Source organism: Cuculus canorus, chromosome 5 (assembly GCF_017976375.1).
Source record: "Cuculus canorus isolate bCucCan1 chromosome 5, bCucCan1.pri, whole genome shotgun sequence".
Taxonomy (NCBI): Eukaryota; Metazoa; Chordata; class Aves; order Cuculiformes; family Cuculidae; genus Cuculus; species Cuculus canorus.
This window is the reverse complement of record NC_071405.1, coordinates 41,353,727-41,372,326: the sequence shown is the minus strand read 5'-3', so window position 1 is coordinate 41,372,326 and position 18,600 is coordinate 41,353,727. Positions and strand designations below refer to the sequence as shown.

Here is an 18,600-nt window from a genome sequence, read left to right as displayed (position 1 = left end):
TTGTCATGTGCTCCTGTTCAGGGCAATGTCCACATTCACTCTGCTAGGACTTTCAAACTGGTCTTTATTGTGATGGTCCTCGAAGCCCATCTGGACAAGGCTGAGGAACAAGATCTGTGATTCAATGCATGGTTACCTTTGATCCTTCCTGGCAAGTAAGCAAGAGGGAGGGAAAAAAAGAAAGAAAATATAAATCCGCAGAATATTGACTCAGCACCTTTCACACTGTAAGCTTTGAACTGTACACACAGCTTCCGTGTCTTACTCGCACTCCACGTTCTCAGTGAGAAAGCACCTTTGTGTCTCTTTTCAGCCAGTCAGCCTGCAGGAAGTCACTCCTTGAGCACTATGAATGCAAAAGTCAGCTCTGGAGGTGAGGAAGAATCCTCAGGAATGAGGACTGAGGCCCTGGGGGAGAGTGGCTACTCAGGAGAGATCAAGAGGGGACAAGTGATCCTTGTCGCCTACCTGATTGCAAGCCTAGAGCTGACCTTCCTCTTCATGCAGATGGGAGTTATACCTGTGAGTATGGATGGTCTTGTTTTACAGCATGTCGTTTCTTGGATGCCAGACTACATAATTTTTTAGAGAAGTTGGAAGAGGCCTTCTAGCAGGAGAAAGGAAAGTGTATTCCTACCTAGCAGGCAAGCTGTGATTGTGTTCAGGGTGTGTCTAGTCAGTATTATTTGGTTTATTATTTGTACTACAGTAGTACCTAGAGTCATTTCCTGGCCTCATGGCCCTGTGTGAAGTTGATGTAATTTGTATCTTCATTCTTGTACTGGGAGAGTGACCCAACAAGCAGGAAGCAGAAATCAGAGATTTCAGATCAGAGGTGGGTTTCCTAAGGGTGTTGTAAACCAGCCGTGAGCATCAATCATTGCTTCCTACTCACTGGACCTTTCCATCTGGTTTTATAGAATCACAGAATAATTTAAGATCAAGTCCAACCATTAACCTAACATTGCCAAGTCCAGCATTAAACTATGTCCCTAAGCACCACATATACACATCTTTTAAATACCTCCAGGGACGGCGACTCAGTCACTTCACTGGGCAGCCTGTGCCAATGCTTGGCAACCCTGAAGTGAAGACATTTTTTTTAATATCCAACCTACACCTTCCCTGGAACAACTTGAGGACATTTCGTCTCATCCTATCACTTCTTACTTGGGAGAAGAGACCAACACCCATCTAGCTACAACACCCTTTCAGATAGCTGCAGAGAGTGATAAGGTTTCCCTTCAACCTCCTTTTCTCTAGGCTAAACAAACCCAGTTCCCTCAGCTGCTCCTTGTAAGAATTGTGCTCTAGACTCTTCACCAACTTCATTGCTCTTCTTTGGGCACACTCCAGCAGCAAAATGTTTTTCTTGTAGTGAGGAGCCCAAAACTGAACACAGGATTCCAGGTGCGGTCTCACCAGTGCTGAGTACAGGAGAACAATCACTTTCCTAGACCTGCTGGCTAAGCTATTCCTGATACAAGCCAGGATGCTATTTGCCTTCTTGGTCACCTGGGCACACTTCCATCTCATTTCCAGCTGGCTGTCAACCAACGCTCCCAGGTCCTTTTCTGTAGGCAGCTTTTCTGCTCTTGTGAGCTCCTGGATCAATGGTACCATCTCCACCCCTGTTCCTGGTGACACCATCCATTCTGGGAGATCTCTCTGCTGGTTTGTGCATCCAGAGGCAAACTGCTCCCTATTCCTGAGGCTAAACCAGCCCACAGTGCCCTGAGCCTGAGAGCTGAGAGTGTTCATTTATGGGAGTTTTGTGTGGTTGATCACCAATCAGTTACAGGGAGTTTGGTGACCTGGGTGCAGAGCATATATTGGGGAAACAGGCAAGATTGTGGCATCTCCTCAGCTTTTGTGAGTTGAACATGACTGAGACTTTTAAACAAGTCTTAGCAGATGGTACAAAATGAAAACATGAATCAGAAACAGCTGTCCCTCGAGCTCATGACTTTTAAATAAAAAACCCAAAGGATTTCAAGGTGTGCATCTGTGGTTTATTGCAAACTCGGGTTGTGGATGTAGCATTAAGATTATAGAGAAAGGCGATATTTTGCCCATATTGTGCTTGTATTGAGTCTGGTTTGCTTAGTTAAACAACAGCTCTAAGACGTTACTGCAGTCATCTCCTAGGTGATACTTGGGCTGTCCTAGGTGCAGGATCTGAAGTCAAGAAGTGTCCTTAAATTCTACCTCATCCTTCTTAGCAGTAGCTTAATATGTTCAGCTGTGTTGGACTGCAAGGTAAAGGGCAGTTCAGATAGATCACCTGGTGCAAAATTGATGGCTTTGTTCATATCCCACCAATCTTTATCAGCAGATGGTGTGGGATGAAGACTTTTAGTTTTTGTTAAGCAGTCTGTGTCTCACCTAATCAAGTTCTCATGTATAGATATGGGCAACTGAAGGAAGTGCTTATTTGGAGCTGTAGTCCTCTCCAGACAGAAATTAAGTTCTTTATTCAGAAATACAGCATATTTCATTTCCCTATACCTGCTGGTTTGGTTTTTTTTTTCTTTTTTAGTACTTGGCAAAGAGCCTAGGTTTGGATTCAGTGGGGTTTGGTTACCTCCAGACAACCTTTGGTGTCCTTCAGCTTGTGGGAGGTCCAATTTTCGGAAGGTAAGTGAGAACAATTCTCATGATCCTTTTCATATCTGAAAAAAGCCAGGCATTTTTATAATTTGATAAGAAAACATTTAGTTCTTTTTCATGGTCATGTTTAAATGGTTGAAGATTTTATAAATGGGCAAGGGGAAAAGAAATACTATAATTAGAAATACCGCAACATAGAAGCAGCCTTTATACTAGCTTAGGTATGTTTTAATGACACACATTTAAGCGTAACAATATACTGGGAGCAGGCTTAAACTATCGGAGTCCTCAGAGCCCAGATCCTAACGACTTAATCCTGGAAACATTTTATAGCCATGTGTAACATTAGAAATGTCTTGTGACTGGAACACCCAAAGAAAGAGGGGATTTATTGATGTTAAGTAGAGCTGTCAATGAAAATGATGAAGGGTCGTGTTATTTCTACAGCTGAATCTCACTGTATCTACATCAGTGTTTCATACAAAGCTAGACTTGCGTGAACCTTTAAGAACTAATACATCTACAAGCTCATCTATCAAAATGAGAGAAGGGGGGGAAAGACTTAGGTTTTCTGGCTTTCTGCCCCGTGGGGGACACAGTCCTGTTCCTAATGAAACATAAACAGCCCCAAAATATTTGAATGCATTCCCAAAAAGCAGAAAAAATTCAGAACCGCAGTGTAATCCAGTGATGGGAAGTGAAAATGAGGCTGAGAAAATCTAGCTTTTCTTCTTAGTCCCGCTACTATCAACAAAGTAATAAATAGACCTCAGTTTTCTTGTCAATGTACATTGTGAGCTCTACAGGATCCTCTGGTGCACAGTGTGTAACACTTCAAGGGTCTGACCTCCAAAAGCCCTTAGACACTACTGTAATACACATTTTAAAATTAATAACAGTAACAAATTCTTCAGGAAAGCTTGGAAGGCAATGTGTTCTTTAGAATGGAGATTGTGCAAAGGGCCCAATTGGAATGCTTTTTCTATTAATATACAAAACTAGAATAATATTTCTCCTCTGGATCTGGTGCCATCTGAAATCTGATTTTCCTCTGTGCATGTCATTCACTAACGTACAGAAGAGATGCCAAAGGAAAGGAAAACAGCAAACTAGAATCCATTGGTGTTTGGGCTCCTACTGATGTAGATGGGACTGAAGGTGTGTATTGCCAAAATTCGCAACATAGGTTTGAGACAAAAAGGATTTTCTTACATGTGGGGCTATTTTGACATCTGTGAAAATGTAGATAAAGAGAAAATGGGAAGGAGGGGGGTAAGAGACAAAAATGTGTAGCTTGGGTAAGTTTTCCTTGTTTTTCTTGCTTAATGCTCCTGAACAGCCATAAAAAGATGAAACACTGAATTTACGCTTACATAACAAAGCCACAAAAGCTCTGGACTATGGACTAAATCATAATCGTTAGGTTACAAATAGCTTATATAAAATTCCCTGGCTTTCATGAAAACAGCAAAGTTTTTACTTGTACCTCTTCCTCAACACTAACACCTTTAATTACTTATGCTTAGCTTTGTTTGTAGACCAGTCTTGGCATTTTGGGGAGGGTTGTTTCTTTTAGTGTAAACACAACCAATTACCATGCAAGGTAACATTTATCTGATAACTTCAATATGCACCTTCAATAAAATGAAAGAAGGAGGAATTGGAGTGAAAAACTCTATCTAAGACCTAGTTTGTAGCAATCTTAGTCCCAATTACTCAGAACCTTTTCTGTAATACTCTTGGACTTTTTATCACTTAGCTTTTTTAAGTATCTTGGAGTTGAATAAAGCTCAAACCAATACCTCATCTGGCTGTTTTAGGTTTTTTTCCTCAAATAGAAGCAAATTTGAGTCACTATTGTGAAGTCTTTATTTAATTTTAATAAATAAATATTTATAACCTCCATTGAATGACGTTGGAATAACTTGTATTGCCATTGTACATGAACTAGAAAATTAGCTAAGCTGATACCCTGTTTTGAACCAACTCTAAGAATCACAAAGTAAAATGTGAGAGGACTATGTGCTCTGAAGTGATAATATTGAATGAGTTAATGAGCTGAGCTGTCATAACTGCTTCTGATTGTGACTGGTCTTCTGCAGCTCTGAGGTGAATCACATTTATTAATGGAAATGCCAGTGGAAGGGACTTAAGCAAGCACATATTATCTTACCCTTATGAGGGGTCTAGAGACAGGCTGAGCAGTAGCAGCTGTCTGCATGTTCCCATAATGCACTGAAGGGCCAATGTCCACCTTCCCAGGTGAGCAGATGGTGCTTCAGCACTGGTCCTTGCTCCTCTCCTCTAAGCAAAGCTTCCAGTTTTGATGAGTGTTTTGCAAGGCAAGGTTTTGTATTGCTGATAGTCAGCAGTGAAGAGAGGCTACCCAATGAGTTAAGCTCCTCTGAAATCTAGATCTCTTTTGGGAACAGAATATTTCTGAGAATCTGATCAGCGCTTCCTGGGATAGATAAATGAGAGTGAGATTGTTGAGAAACTCCATCCATCTCGGTACATCACACTTGTGATGCATGGTCCCACTTTTGATAACCTTGTACCATTTCTGTACCAGGTTTGCAGATCAATTTGGCACCCGAGCTGCCTTAATTCTCTCCTGTGCATCTGGAAGTGCCTTCTTCCTGCTCATGTCTGTCTCCACCAGCATCCCCCTCCTTTTCCTCTCCAGGCTGCCAGCGATATTCATGCATGGGCTACCAGGTAAGGTTGGGGGGGTCTGAGTGACTTTCCAAATTTAATTTATTGCCTGATTCTACTCTTGTTCATGTTGCTGGAAGTCAGCAGGCTCAACAGCATGGAGGAAGGCAGGAGGAACGTTTGGTGGTTATCAGGGGTGAAGTGGTGAGAACATGAAGCAGCAGGTGTATTGGTTATGGAAAGCAGCAGGCAAACAAGGATGGTAGCCCATAGTCCTAGGTTTGTCCTCCGGTATGCTTTTGAGCAAACCGCTTGGACTTCACCATCCAGACACAGGTGATGAATACTCACTGGCAACAGTACTATGCCAAACTTCTCAGGTGATTTCTTGCAACCAGGTTGTTTTGTAGGAGACCTTTTCTCTTTCTCCTTGTAAAATGAGCTTATTAGTCAAAATGAAGTATGGTTACAAAAACACCTTCCATTACCCACCAAGCTGTTCTGCTTTAGTTCATCTTTCTTAGATGTTTCTAGTAAAAAAACATACAACCTTTAGCTACTGTAAGTCCACATAACTCATGCAAGGGTACGTAAGTTCATATGTGTTAAGCCTCCTCTTGCCACTGTGAAGTGGTTTGTTTGAGTGGTTTGAGTGTTTTTCTTTCCTGCAACTGATGGGCTGAACCAATTCCACTCAGCAGTGCGCACAAACATTTGCCTTAGGGCTGCAAGGACTTTGTTGTGGCAGGTACCGTTCCTGTGGCCTAAAAATTTATACCTGCTTTTAGACCCTGTGACAAGCTTCTTTCAAAGGATTTGTTTCTCCACAGGTGCTCAGAAGGTTATTACAGACCTGACTACTCCTTCCCAACGTGCTGATGCTCTGGGGAAGCTGGGTCTTTGCTTTGGAATAGGCATCATCATCGGTTCTGCCCTGGGAGGTGTCCTTTCCACCAAATTCAGGTGAATGGCCCACTTGTTTGGTGTTGGTCTTGTTGCAATCATTGAAGGAGCTGCTAAAGGGTATCTTGCTCCCACTCCGACTTGCTATCTTATTGCTGGTGGCAGTAATATCATACCAGAACTCAAAATTTTGCTTTCCATACTGCTACACAGAATTATTTCCACTGTTTTTAAGGTGACCTTGTTGAAAATCTCATCTTCTGTCTACTTAAATTAATTGAAAAACAACTTGAAGTGAATAATGGATTCTGTCTGTTTCCCAGTTGTCTGCTCTTTGGAGCAGAGTGCTGAAAATCGACACATACTCATCAATTTCTTTTAAGAAACAGTGTCGAAGGACAACTGAGAAATGGAAATTGAAAGCAGTGTGAAACTCGTGAGGAATTGATGTGCTTGGAGATGCTTAGAGCAAGACCTTAGGGTAGAGAGGGAGAAGAGTAACGAGGTCTAGCCCTGCCACAGCAATATGAAGGACATACCTGCTGCTTCCCTGTGTGCTTCGCACAACCTGCCATACATCATAGTAGGCTTCCACCTTTTCTTATGTGCTGCAGTAGGAGAGGAATGCCTGATTTTATTTAATTTACTTCTCCCTGTTCATTATTAGTAAAGGAAGCTCAAAAGGTGTAGTGTGTCAGAGAATTTTGCAGCCAGGGAAGCACAGGTGGCTGCAATCTTCCCAGAAGATACCCCAGCATTTCTCTGGTGGGGAAAAAAAAGTCTCTTGTGAACTTTTAAGCATTTCTCTTGCTCTGCTTCTTTTAGTATGGACATTTGCTTCTGCAGATTCAGGTTAGCAAGGAAATAACTTTTTTCCCCAGCCTTTTTGAGCATTATAGCAGCTCTGCAGTGTAGGGTAGAGGCTAAAGATCATTAGGGGAAGCTCTGGTTTTCAGTAACGGGGCTTGTCAGTGAGATCAGTGTAGCTGGCAAGTGTCAGTGTCTGCTAGGTATCCCTGCCACCCTGCCCACCAGTGCTGCCTGCAGCTGCCTCTCACCCCCACAGTGACCTGAGGCTGGCTTGCCAGCCTGTCCCCCACCTCTTCTCATTCATACTGCAATGCTATCTCATTAATAACCGGTTTTTGTGAACTTCAGGCAGCAAAGCTAAGTGTCATTGATTTCTTTCATGATCCTTGTCCTAGCACCATAAGCACTGTGGACTGCATATGGTGATACGTCACCTGGGTGTTTTGCACAGGGCACACTTGGTTATGGTGTTTGGTGTCATGCATTGCTCTGAGCCCTGCTATGCATCCACATCCATTCACAGGTGCGTGAGTGATGCTACTTTGCATCTCAAATCCTTGCGAAGTCTAATTGAGTAGAAAATATCAATCTTGAGCCTTAGGGAGTGGCCCCTGGAAACTGTTTGCTAGCTTACCTTGGCAGTGTTAGGGCAAATTCATTGCTGCAGACAATCTCAGGAGTTTCTTCCTGTCACTCGAAACTTGAGAAGATTTTCCTTAATTCTTTCATGCTTGATGCCTGTTTAGTGCTGGCCAATTTACACAAGTCTGGCTAGGAGGAATAGTTTTGTAGCTGTTATGTGGTTACATAAAATGAAAATTGGAGTTGTACATAATATTAACTAGTTCAGGATTTTAAAGTGGTTTTAGATTTTAATGGTTGAATGGGGTTATAATAAGTATTATTTTTAATCAAATAATTGTGATTGTACCCCTTGCGTGTGTTAACTGCCGTAAAGTTTACCTCAGTTCTCAGCTTAATCTTTGCTTATGTGCCTATATTTAAACATCAACATTCAAGTAGCATTATTATCTAGCAAAATTTTATGGAGTTTTACTTTCCTGTGTGTGCATCAGTCACTAGTTTATAGAATCAACAGTGGGAGAGAATCCTGTTATTTACTTAGAGACACTTGAATGCAGTCTGGCTTTTGGATGTCAGGGCTTTGTGCTCTCAGAAAACAGGATGCTTTCAGACTCCCCAGGTCGTGCTTATTTTGAAAGCTTCTTGCCCTCACATTTTGTGCCTGCAAAGTGATGCTGAGAAAAGTGAGCTCTACCTGCAATTATGGGAAAGTAAGGGACCTGCACATGAAAAACTGCATAGCTTTTGCCTTTCCCACGGCAGAGGGCTGTTTCCCTCGCATCCGGCGGAGGGCAGCTTCGGCTCACAGTTCACACCCTGCCTTTGGAGGACCCTGTCGGGATCCCCAGCAGCGGGTTTGGAGCTGCTCCTGCCAGAATTGGGAAAAGCAGCCTGTCTGCCGGCAGCATCTGGTTTCCTCCACGAGGATCTGTGCATCCCCCTGCAAGGATGGTAGGAATACCCATCAAGAAGGGATAAACCCCAGCGTGGTGGCAGGACCCTTCCGACCACCCTGAGTTATTAAACAGCACCTCTAGGGTGAAGGACTGCACAAGGAGGCCACTCTGGGCGTTCAGTAGCCACCTTTGCTGCAGTCAAATCCTACCTGTGCTCTGACACTGTGCTTAGCTGTTCTGTTGTATTTCTCTGTAAAGGTTAGAGGAACAGTCTACTGATTTTTATTGTTTTGGCTGATGGTGGTGGTGAGTGAGAACTCAGCCCTGTGGGCAGATGAAGACAGCTCTGTGCCATAAATCAATCCCAAGAGCATCCAGAGCACCTCTGGCTGTGTCTGCAGCACTGACCTGGAGGGAAAGGAGTGGCTATGGCATTATGGATGTACCTGAGTCTCCTTGGTCCTCTTGCCATGTCCTGCAGACTGGCTGTTAATTATCCCTCCCTGTATCCCTCCCTGTTTCCCATGTTTGTACAGGAAGGCTCCAGTTGTACTTGGAGCTACATAATCACTTCCATTTTTTTTTTCATAGAAGAATGACCCATTCTCCTTCCTTTGAAAATAAGCATTTCTGCCATGTCATGGAAGCACAAAGCTGGAGATTTCTGTCCACCCTGCGTTCTTCACTCTCCCTCACCACAAAGCTGGCTGGTGTTCCCCATCTGTTGTTGACAGCTTTATTCATATGTTAGCAGTGGTTTGTATACAAAAGAGAGTGTAGAAATCAGTCTCAGTTCCTCAGTTGATGTCATTTTGGTATTATTCCACTGTATTATATTTACCAATGATGTACTTGACCTAAAGAGCTGGTTTGTCATTGCTTTCATTGTTGGAATAATATTTGACAACCCTTATTTATTAATAGAGCTCCATGAATGGCTTGTTCCGATTTTCATAGGATTTTTTGGATGTCTGACTCTGACCTCCACTCCTAAGCTGTAGCCACCAGCTCCAGCCCTACTTTTTCCTCTCTCTAAAGTATTACCCTTTCCCCGCATGTTTTCTAAAACTTTGAATGAAGCTGTAGCAAAGGAATTGTGACTTTTAGTCAGATCTGGACATGTTTCATCTGTGAAATGTGGCTTTGCCTTTTGCAAATCAAGGAGCTACTTTGCATCTGGCTTCACCCTACTAAATTTTTAATTGCTGGAGGCCTTGCTTTTAATTTATAATCCTGTCCACTCACTTCTGTACTAACAGTGCACACAGCTGTGACGAACATGCTTACATGCTTTCTATAGGCAGGGTGATGGTCAGGCAAATTTACACCACCTGAAGATCAGGAATAAGCCGATTTATTAAAAAAAAGTGGTTGTAGTTTTAATAATTTGAAAAATGATTTCATGTTAATATGCTTTTTTTTTTTTTAATCGTTGTTTTCTGCTTGTTGATCAGTTTTGTGGATATAAAACAATTATCTTGAAAGTAACTTCCTGTAGTTCATCTGAGGTCTCCAGGTTCCTGGCGAGCCTGCGAACTACATCACAGCTCATCCACAAAAGGTGACTAAGAAAATGAGCTCTGTTTGCTCTCTGCACGTGTTTCCCCCTCCCTGTACACTTACTGGAAAGCTGTTAGGGGACCACAGGCTGCAGGTGAGTGTGTACCCAGGGAAAGAAGTGATATGTTATTTATAGTAGGCTTTTATGGCAGTGGTGTGAGTGAAGGAGGAGGAGGATTAGTCTTCAGAAGTGGAAAGATGAGCCTAGGTAGCTAATTATAGAGATTTCATCCTTTCTTCTGGAACTGTGATTAATTGCATTTCACTTCTTTCTTCTTTCTAACAAGGACATACAGAAGCTCTGCTGCATTACCCAAGATTTGTTTGCTTTCCATGGACAAGGAGAGATTTCTTCACTTTAGTGACTCAGCTTTAGGCTTAAATCTCTTGGAGCAATTATTCTTTTGAACTTGGGATTTTCCTGGCCAACCTCCTTTGGTCTCTTATTTAATATTATTACAGAAGGCTTTGGGGATAGTTTTTTTTTTTTTTTTTCCTGGCTGTGCTATTATACTTCTTCCTCAAGGGGAAACTAAGGAGTGTGTTTGCCTGGAGTAGGGAATTGCATTTCTTTTCAATAAACCATTTGAACAATGTCCTCTGGCAGGGAATTTCTCATTGCTTCGTGGCAGAGTGGAAAGACTGTGGGTGTTGAAAGGGCTGAAGGTTGGAAGCTGGGAAGGCGGATGGGAACGTGGCAAAGAGTGAAAGAGTTGTGCTCTGTTTTGGGACAAAGCAAGGCATTTTGCTGTCAGGAGCTGTTCCTGCTCCCTTCCAGTAGAAACTGCCTGGGACTATCGGCCCAGCAGCATGGATCAGTGACGCTGATACAGGCATTGCTTTGTCCTTTGTGTCAAGGGACTGTGGGGAGAGGGAGGTGGTGTCTGCTTGCCAGTAAGTCATCCACAAGCTGCAGCATGTTCTGTCACTGTTGGTCAAGCTCTGTGGTGCCATGGGAGAGATGGGGACAGGGTAGCAAACAAGCTGGCTGTTTGTCCAGGAGCTAATGGAAGGTGCAGAGGGCCTGTTGTGAAAAATAAAACTAGATCCAGAGCGTCTTTTTCCTCATCACAGTTTTGGAAGCCTTGGTCCCAAAGATTATGTCTGTAAAGTCTATGTTAACTGAGTCTGGATAAAGGATCATGCACCTCGTCCCTCTATCACTCATTGGTTCACAGATCAGGTCTATGCTACTTTTCTTTTCCCCTCCAGTGCTAGCACCAGAGCTTTCTAGTTCGGATGAGTTGTTTAACCTATTCTTGAACCTCAGAAATGCCTCAGTGCACTTTGGGTGGAGTTTACCTAATCTTGGACAGCTACACCTAAATTTACTATTCAGACTCTGTGGTTGATAGAGAGGTACAAGCTCTTCTGTAGCACCATTTGCCTCCTTGAAGCAGGCCTGAAACAGCTCAGAGAACAGTCTGCCAGGCTAGCCTTCTGCTTCCTTGACATCCAAGTCCCAAAGCACTAACTCTGGCCAGCCACATGTTCTACCTGTGGATACAGTCCCGGAGTTTGATGCTGGATCACGAACATACCAGAAGTCACCAGCACGCAGGTCATGAGCAGTTTCTCCTTTCTGTGCTGTCTCCATGCACACACGGGTATGCACCAAGCCTGTCCCCAGCCCTTTCTTCCCACAAACCTCTACCTGTGCCACCTGCCACTCCTAGACCACCAGTTATAGTTTTGGGTCCACTGACTTTCTCTTGTTTATGCACCAGAAGGCCACACTGTCATTGCAAAGATGCCCTCATTCCCCTTTTGCACATCTTCAGTAAACCTGGTTCTTCCATCCTCTGCCTTCATGCACTAGTCTGAAATTCAGTGGAGGGAGGCATGATAAAGGGGCCGAGAAGCTTCTCTTTGGTCCTTCACCCATAGGTGGGGCCCTTTCCCAAAGGAGGAAGAGTGGGGTTTGGGGCAGAAGTCTTACTCTGCATGACAATGATCTTAGTTTTGGAAGCCGTGGTCCCAGAGATTATGTCTGTAAGGTCTATGTTAACAGGATCTGGACAGCACATCATGCACCTCATCTCCCCACATCTTTTTGGTTCACAATTCACATCTAGGCCACTTTTCTCCTCTCCTCCACTGCTCATGGGAGGCAAAGCCTGTGCCCTGTGGCTGCCCTCAAGGGTATGGTGCATGGCTGAGGAGGTCTGGGCTTGGGATGAGTTAATGGAGTGCTGATTAACAGCCCATTCCTCAACCTCATCAGGAGCTTCCATTTTCCTTCAAACCCCCCTCATTTCCACTTAGCTTTCTGCAGGGAGTTGGTGGGAGGGCTGTGAGTGTCTGTGCCAGCTCCCAGGGTATGTCAATCCTCCTTCCTCCCAAGCATCTCTGTGCTTTTGGATTAGCTGCTGCTTCTTCACAAGGAAATCATGATGAAAATACATTAGAAAAAAAAAGGTAAGGGGGAGGAGAATATATCCAGAACTTGCTAATGTGTCTGGTTCGTACTGCATGGGTGGACAGCAGAGGTTTGGAGGCTGCAAAGGGCTGCTTTGCATCAGAGGCATGGGAAGAGGGTGTCCTGGCATGGTTTGCCTGGTGTTCCTCTGTGGGTTGACAGCAGTTACATCAGCATATGGACAGTCAGGAGATAAAGGGGGACAGGGGAGAATATCTATGGGGAAGCTAACGAAATTTCCCCTCTGCCTTCTCCAGTTTTCATTGCGCCTGCGCACCGGGGGAGGATGCCGTGCCCCACTGCCCCATGCCTGGAGTCAGAAAGTGAGGGGGCAGTGAGTGAGCAAAACCCTGCTTTGCACGCATGGTGGCTAGATCGCAATCAAAAGTGTGTGTGTGTTTGTGAAGCTGCCTCCACTAAACAATTATGGGTGTTTGAACATTGCTCCCCTCAGCTGATGCTTTGGAAGTGCTGGGTTTCTGTGCAGCACTGAGCCCTGCCTGGTCTTTTGTTAGCTGGTTTTGTGTAAGGTTGCACCAAGCTGGTGGCTGATTTTTTTTGTCAAGCCTGTCTTAACTGCCCCAAATAATAAATTTAAAAAATAGAGAAAGAAAAGAAAAAAGAAAAAAGAGAGAGGAAAACCAAAGGCCCCAAACTGAAATTTTATGGAAAGGCATAAACTATTTTGAGTCTGGTCTTGCTAGCAGAGACAGTATCAGAAGGCTGAGTATGACCCTTGCTATGCAGGCTGCACAGCAAAGCAGTGTCTGCTCATGACTCACTGGAGCTTCATCTGTTCTTCCCACTCCTGGAATATTTCATGACTGGGCAGCGAATCCAGCAGCAACAGTGGGGATCAAAATTCAGGGAAGATATTGTTTTCTTTGTTAACAGAAAATAGAAAACACAGAACAGCCTGTGGTTAAGTCCCTGAACTGGGATTTGGGACTTGGCTCTGCTGCAATTTTCCAGTGATATAAGTTTTCCCATCTCTCTACACTGATGTTCCTTATGCATCATATAGAGCAATGAGATGTTTTCTCCTTTCTTCTTCCAATACTTTTACAATATTACTATTTAGATAGCAGCTTTTGGGTTGCAGAGTCTCTATCATGAGATTTGCTCATGCAAATATCTACTGTCTTGGACAAATGCATCCATTTTTTTCTGGACATATCTTCTTTGGTCCCTGGCATCCCAGTCAGGCAGAGTCTTTGTAAGCACACCTTCTATCCCATTTTTGGGGGGTCTTTTTTAATTTTTTTTTTGTATATTGTCTCCCAAAAACATGTGCCAGCCTTTTGCTCTTTTAGAAAAGCAGTAGAAAAAACAAGGTTTTTCTTAGAGCTCAGAGCTGGGGGAGTTCCAGAGGATGGAGGCTGATGCACAGGGCTGTAGAGCTGAGTCCAGCAATAGCTAGAGTGGCACAGCCTTCCCCTAGTCATGCACATACACGTTTATATGCAAAGCTCTCTCCTTTATGTGTCCTAATCCTTTAGATTTAAAGGGTCCTGCTTACATTTCATTCTGATCTGCTTCACTGAAGGAACTCAGCCTTGCGGTGAGCTTGGGGCAGGAAGGATGTGGTGCTTGTGTGGGAAGGACTATCAGACAAAGGTGGGAGAAAAGTGTGGGATGAACAGAAATGTGTGGATTTAGAATGTGAAGGGTGGACCAGGAGGAGTCAGGACTCAAGGAGCCGAGGCGTACAGCTCTGCAAGAGAGAGGCTTAGTAGTGGCCTTATGTGTGTTGGAGCATCAAGGGGCTTGGGCTGGAAAGAAGTAGCATTTCGAAAATGGACCTTCACCTTGTGATGGGGGGAAGAAAGGGGAAAACATATCTGCTGCTGCTGCTCTCCTGTTTTTCTCCTGCCTGAAATATGGCTGCTGTAGAGGACTGGTGGAAAAGCAGCCCTTTTGGAAGAGTTTGGGTTTGGGCAAAAAACCCTTCTTGGCCATTTCTGCTGGGTGGATGGGATGAGCAGGAGGCTGCCACCTGGATGAGGACATGCAACACCTCATCATCACAGAGTGCCAGTCCACTGCAGCCCCAGGTGAAGGCCAGGCTGCTCAGATGGGATGCTCAGAGGGACATAAAAAGGGTGTGACCTTTGCATGAACTATACCAGCTTCCATTGCCCCACACGGGGTTTTCATTTCATTGCAGCCTCTTTATGAAACGCTGCTCACAGCCAGTCAGAGAGCCAAGGGTATGTGAAGCATCCAGGCAGTGAAAGCAGCCAGAGGGCAAAGGAGCTTCTGAATGGCCATCTTCAGGCTAACCCCAGTGCTTGTTGGGGCTTGTCTCTTTAACCTGACAAATCAGGGATTATTACAGCCAAGGGAGAAGGTATTGCCAGCATTGGAAACTTTCTCTGTAGTATTCAGATTGCAAGCTCCTCACCACTCCGACTCTGCTCTGTGTTGTGCAGGGTGCTGCAGCAGATGCCCTTAAGCACCTCTGGCAATCAGAGATGATGATCCAGAAGGAGGGCAATGCTAATGATGCATTCTGAGAGGCTGGGCACCATTGCGAGTGTCTTATCAGTTGAGGCATAGACTGTGAGTTGATGCAGCAGTGGGTCTGCACCATAGCACATGGAGAAGCACTCCAGTTTTGCCCAGTCGGCATTTGCGGGAGACAGGGCAATATGTTTTGTTGGGTTGTATACCATTTTAGGGGAACTGGAGCAGCAGCTTTGGAGGAGTGGCATGTGTAATTGTAACTAACTATTGTCTGGGAGGTGGCTTGGATGGACTGGGAAACAGATCCTATAAATTTATAAGAATAATTTGCTTTGCTGTACAAACATGTAAAGGAGAAGCAGAGTGATCAGGCTTTCCAGGAATAACTGGGATTTTCTTTCAGCCTCCCATTTGAGGATGTCTAATGTAGACGTTCAGAGGACAGGAATTTAGCACTTTTGGAATTCTGGTCCTCTTAGGGAGTTCAGGATCTGAAATCTTTGAATATTTTTTAACATCTGAGGTTTTCTTATTTGCTTGTTATTACTGAAATTGTTGCTTTGATTTCAATTTTTTTCTTGATGGAAAGGGGATTATACATCTAATCCTTTGAGGTTTGTATTCAGTATTAACTTTCTCAGTCTCTATAAATGTTTATTTATTCCCTAATATTCTGGGCTGAAATTTTTGGACTAATTGCTTCATTGCAAAACTTTACTGTGAATCCTTTTGAAATCTTCACCATCTTTATTTTTACAGGATTTGGTTCATTTCTCTTTTACCCCAGGGTATGTGATCTAAGATGTATTGAAGTAATTGGAAATGTTTCCTTTAAACAGAACTCTGGGTAAAGAAATTTATAGAGGGAGGGAGGGATGGAGGGATGGAGGGAGGAAGGAAGGAAGGAAGGAAGGAAGGAAGGAAGGAAGGAAGGAAGGAAGGAAGGGAGGGAGGGAGGGAGGGAGGGAGGGAGGAAACCTCCAGAAACCAAAGAGATTCCTGCAGGATATTTCTTTAAAAAATCCCAAATAATTAGAAATCCCCTTGGAAAAGCCATCTGGGGAGCATGTAAGCAATGCATAAAGGAGGACAGAGTCTTAAATGCTGTTCTCAGACTTTAAAAAAACAGGGAATGAAGGGCAGTAATAGCTATTTAAGCTGAAGATGCTCATGCATCAGATGTTCAAGCTTACTTCCTACAGAAGCTTAGAAAGGTTCTTTCCTGATACAAATCTGTATAACAGATTGTCTGTATTGTATAATGGGTTTCTTCTGCAAACACAGTTGGGTATGAGACAGATGATCTATCAGTTCTTCTGGCTAATGTTTTCTAGTTTAGCCTTAGATGTTTCCCAGTCTTCCAGGAATTACTTTTGATGCCAGAAAGAGACCTACTTCTAGATGGACCCATTGATGTTTAGAAAAGAAATTTTGAAACTATTTGTTGAAGAACTCCTGTAGGGTAACCGGAGGAGCCTGTGGTTGGTGGCACCAGGCTTACACCTCACACTACACCCACGTGTGTTCTCATTGCATGTGATTACAAAGTCTTGGCTGTCTAATTGCCTGACTGTAATCTGTCCAACCTACCAAAAGTTGCATCATTTTGATTTTGTCTGAGTGCTGTGTGGCAAGCACTTTTCAGATGGAATCTCTTGGCCCTGGAAGGATTCATGAAGTTTTTCCTGTGCTTTTGTATAAAACCTGTTTTGTTTTTTTTAAAAAATGTTTTATTTTTTGGGGGATGGAGGTTCAGCTGTGTCAGGGATGAATTTGCAATAGCTAGAACAGTAAATCCATGGCACAAAACTGCTCTGAATAACAGTGGAATTAAATCGTTCAAAAGGTTTCCAAAACACAGACACTGATTTGACTATTGCAGCACCCAGTGTGAGCAAACCCCATCTGCCCTTCTCCAACTGTGCCAATTCATCCCATTCTGAGCTGGTGAGAGGTCAGATGCCCACCAGGAAAGGGAAAGAAATCAAGAGCCACATGTATTAGTCACCTAACTCAGCTTAACAGGACCCAAGGTCAGATGATGCAAAAAATGACTGCCGAATACCTACCTAGAATAATCAAGCTAGGAGATAAGGCCTTGCTATCTGCAGGTCTGCCCTGAGAGGGGGATGTGGTAGCAAGCTTGGCGCCAGGCGGTGGTGGCAGCCTGTGAGGGAGAAAGTGCGGGAATGTAAATGGCACGCGGTAACAGGGCAATGAAGCGATCTGATGGCACACCCGGGCACTCTTTTATTGTGGACAAGGATCTATTTCTGGACTTTGGAAATGAGCCATCTAAAAGTAAATGTTTAGTCAGCCTTGCAAGCTGTCTGAAATACATGACATGCCTGTGACAGGGAGGTTTTATGGGGATGGTATTGACATTTCTTTGCCAAATGTGACTCTGCTATAAAGAAAATCTACATTCAAAAGAGACAGTAAGGTATGAGCGAAGTTTAGTTTTCTGTCCTAAAGAGCTGAGCTGCAAGGTAGATAAGGAAGACGGCCACTTCTGCAAGGACTCATAAATGCCATGAGGGGCTTTCCTTGCCGTGGAGGCTGTGCCCTTCAAAACAAGCCCTGACCCTGTGGCTTTGGCACAAAACTGAGGGTCCCTGACAATATTTGGCTTGCAGGTATGAGTGGAGCCACTTGGCTTTGCGTTGCTGCAGGCTTCTTGCTTTGGCCAGGAGCTGCAGCTGTAGCCTGTGAGGGCTGGTTGAAGGCAGCGCCGTGGAAAGTAAGGCTTGGTCACAGTGTCAGGAATGCTATGGCTGCTGGAGCCAAAGGGAATGTGCTGTCAGACACCGAAAAGGCATCCCCACCTTGAGTCAGTGATTCAGGCACATGCAGCCAAGCAGCAACACCTACTTCTGGAGTGGGGCAGAGTGGGCCTTGGGGTGTGGAGGTGGGCTCTGGGCAGTGTGGGGCACGAAGGACAGAAGGCAACAGCAGCAGCAGCCGAGCACAATGGCTTGGCAAAAACATTGAGCCTAGAAAGCCAGATATCCAGGCTTCGACTACTGGAGACCTGAAGCTCACATTGTGTGAAGGTTGGGTGGGGTGTGGGGGTGGGTTTTCGTTCATTTTGAGAGGAGCGAGTTACAAAATGTGGGTCTGGGTTCAGGTTACAGTTCTGCTCCCCAGGGCTATTCCAGGTGTTCAAATACAAACTTTTGGCCCAGGCCCATCTCTAATTAGGCATATTCTTTATAAGTATTTTCCTTCCTCGGCTCCTGTGCTCTTGGCTTGTCTCCACTAGCTCTCTTTGCTGTACTAGAGCACATTTTGCTGGGTATATTAATTGAACTGTTTACCCACCTGGTTTCCTGCAAGAATAGACACCTAGCTCCTTCTTTTGAAAAGTCTAGCCCAGAGGCTGTAAACAGGAATTGTGCTGTCTGGAAAAGCTGAACTGCTGCTTATCTGCACTCCCTCAGGCTGTGGGAGCAGCAGCAGCTGCAGACATGGGGTCAGTTGAACATGGAAACCAGCTTGCATACTCTTCCCACCAGTCCTGTCTTTCTACCTGGCTCAGATCTTCCAGCAGCTGAGGACTCAACTTCTCCACAGAGTTATTCCCTTTTATTGTGAAGGTGACAGGAGGGGCCCTACCTGGCATTTAGGTCAGCTCAGATGCATATTTTGCCTCATACATGGAAGTTGCAGGTGTCGTCCTGGACTTATGTCCTGCGC

At 44.3% G+C, this 18,600-nt stretch overlaps 1 protein-coding gene across 3 annotated transcripts in view; it reads left to right on the top strand.

Annotated features, from left to right (window-relative positions):
- The first annotated feature begins 38 nt into the window (after positions 1–38).
- Positions 39–18,600, top strand: part of SLC22A18 (solute carrier family 22 member 18) — a 61,227-nt gene continuing 42,665 nt past the window's right edge. The window contains exons 1-5 of one of the 3 annotated variants that reach the window (XM_054068930.1): positions 39–155; positions 314–522; positions 2,540–2,637; positions 5,183–5,328; positions 6,096–6,228. In XM_054068930.1, coding sequence (XP_053924905.1) covers positions 349–522; positions 2,540–2,637; positions 5,183–5,328; positions 6,096–6,228 — 551 coding nt within the window. In that variant the 5' untranslated portion in view covers positions 39–155; positions 314–348. Of the gene's footprint in view, positions 228–313; positions 523–2,539; positions 2,638–5,182; positions 5,329–6,095; positions 6,229–18,600 lie in introns of all 3 variants that reach the window. The other 2 variants (XM_009571838.2, XM_054068929.1) reach the window with 2 other exon arrangements.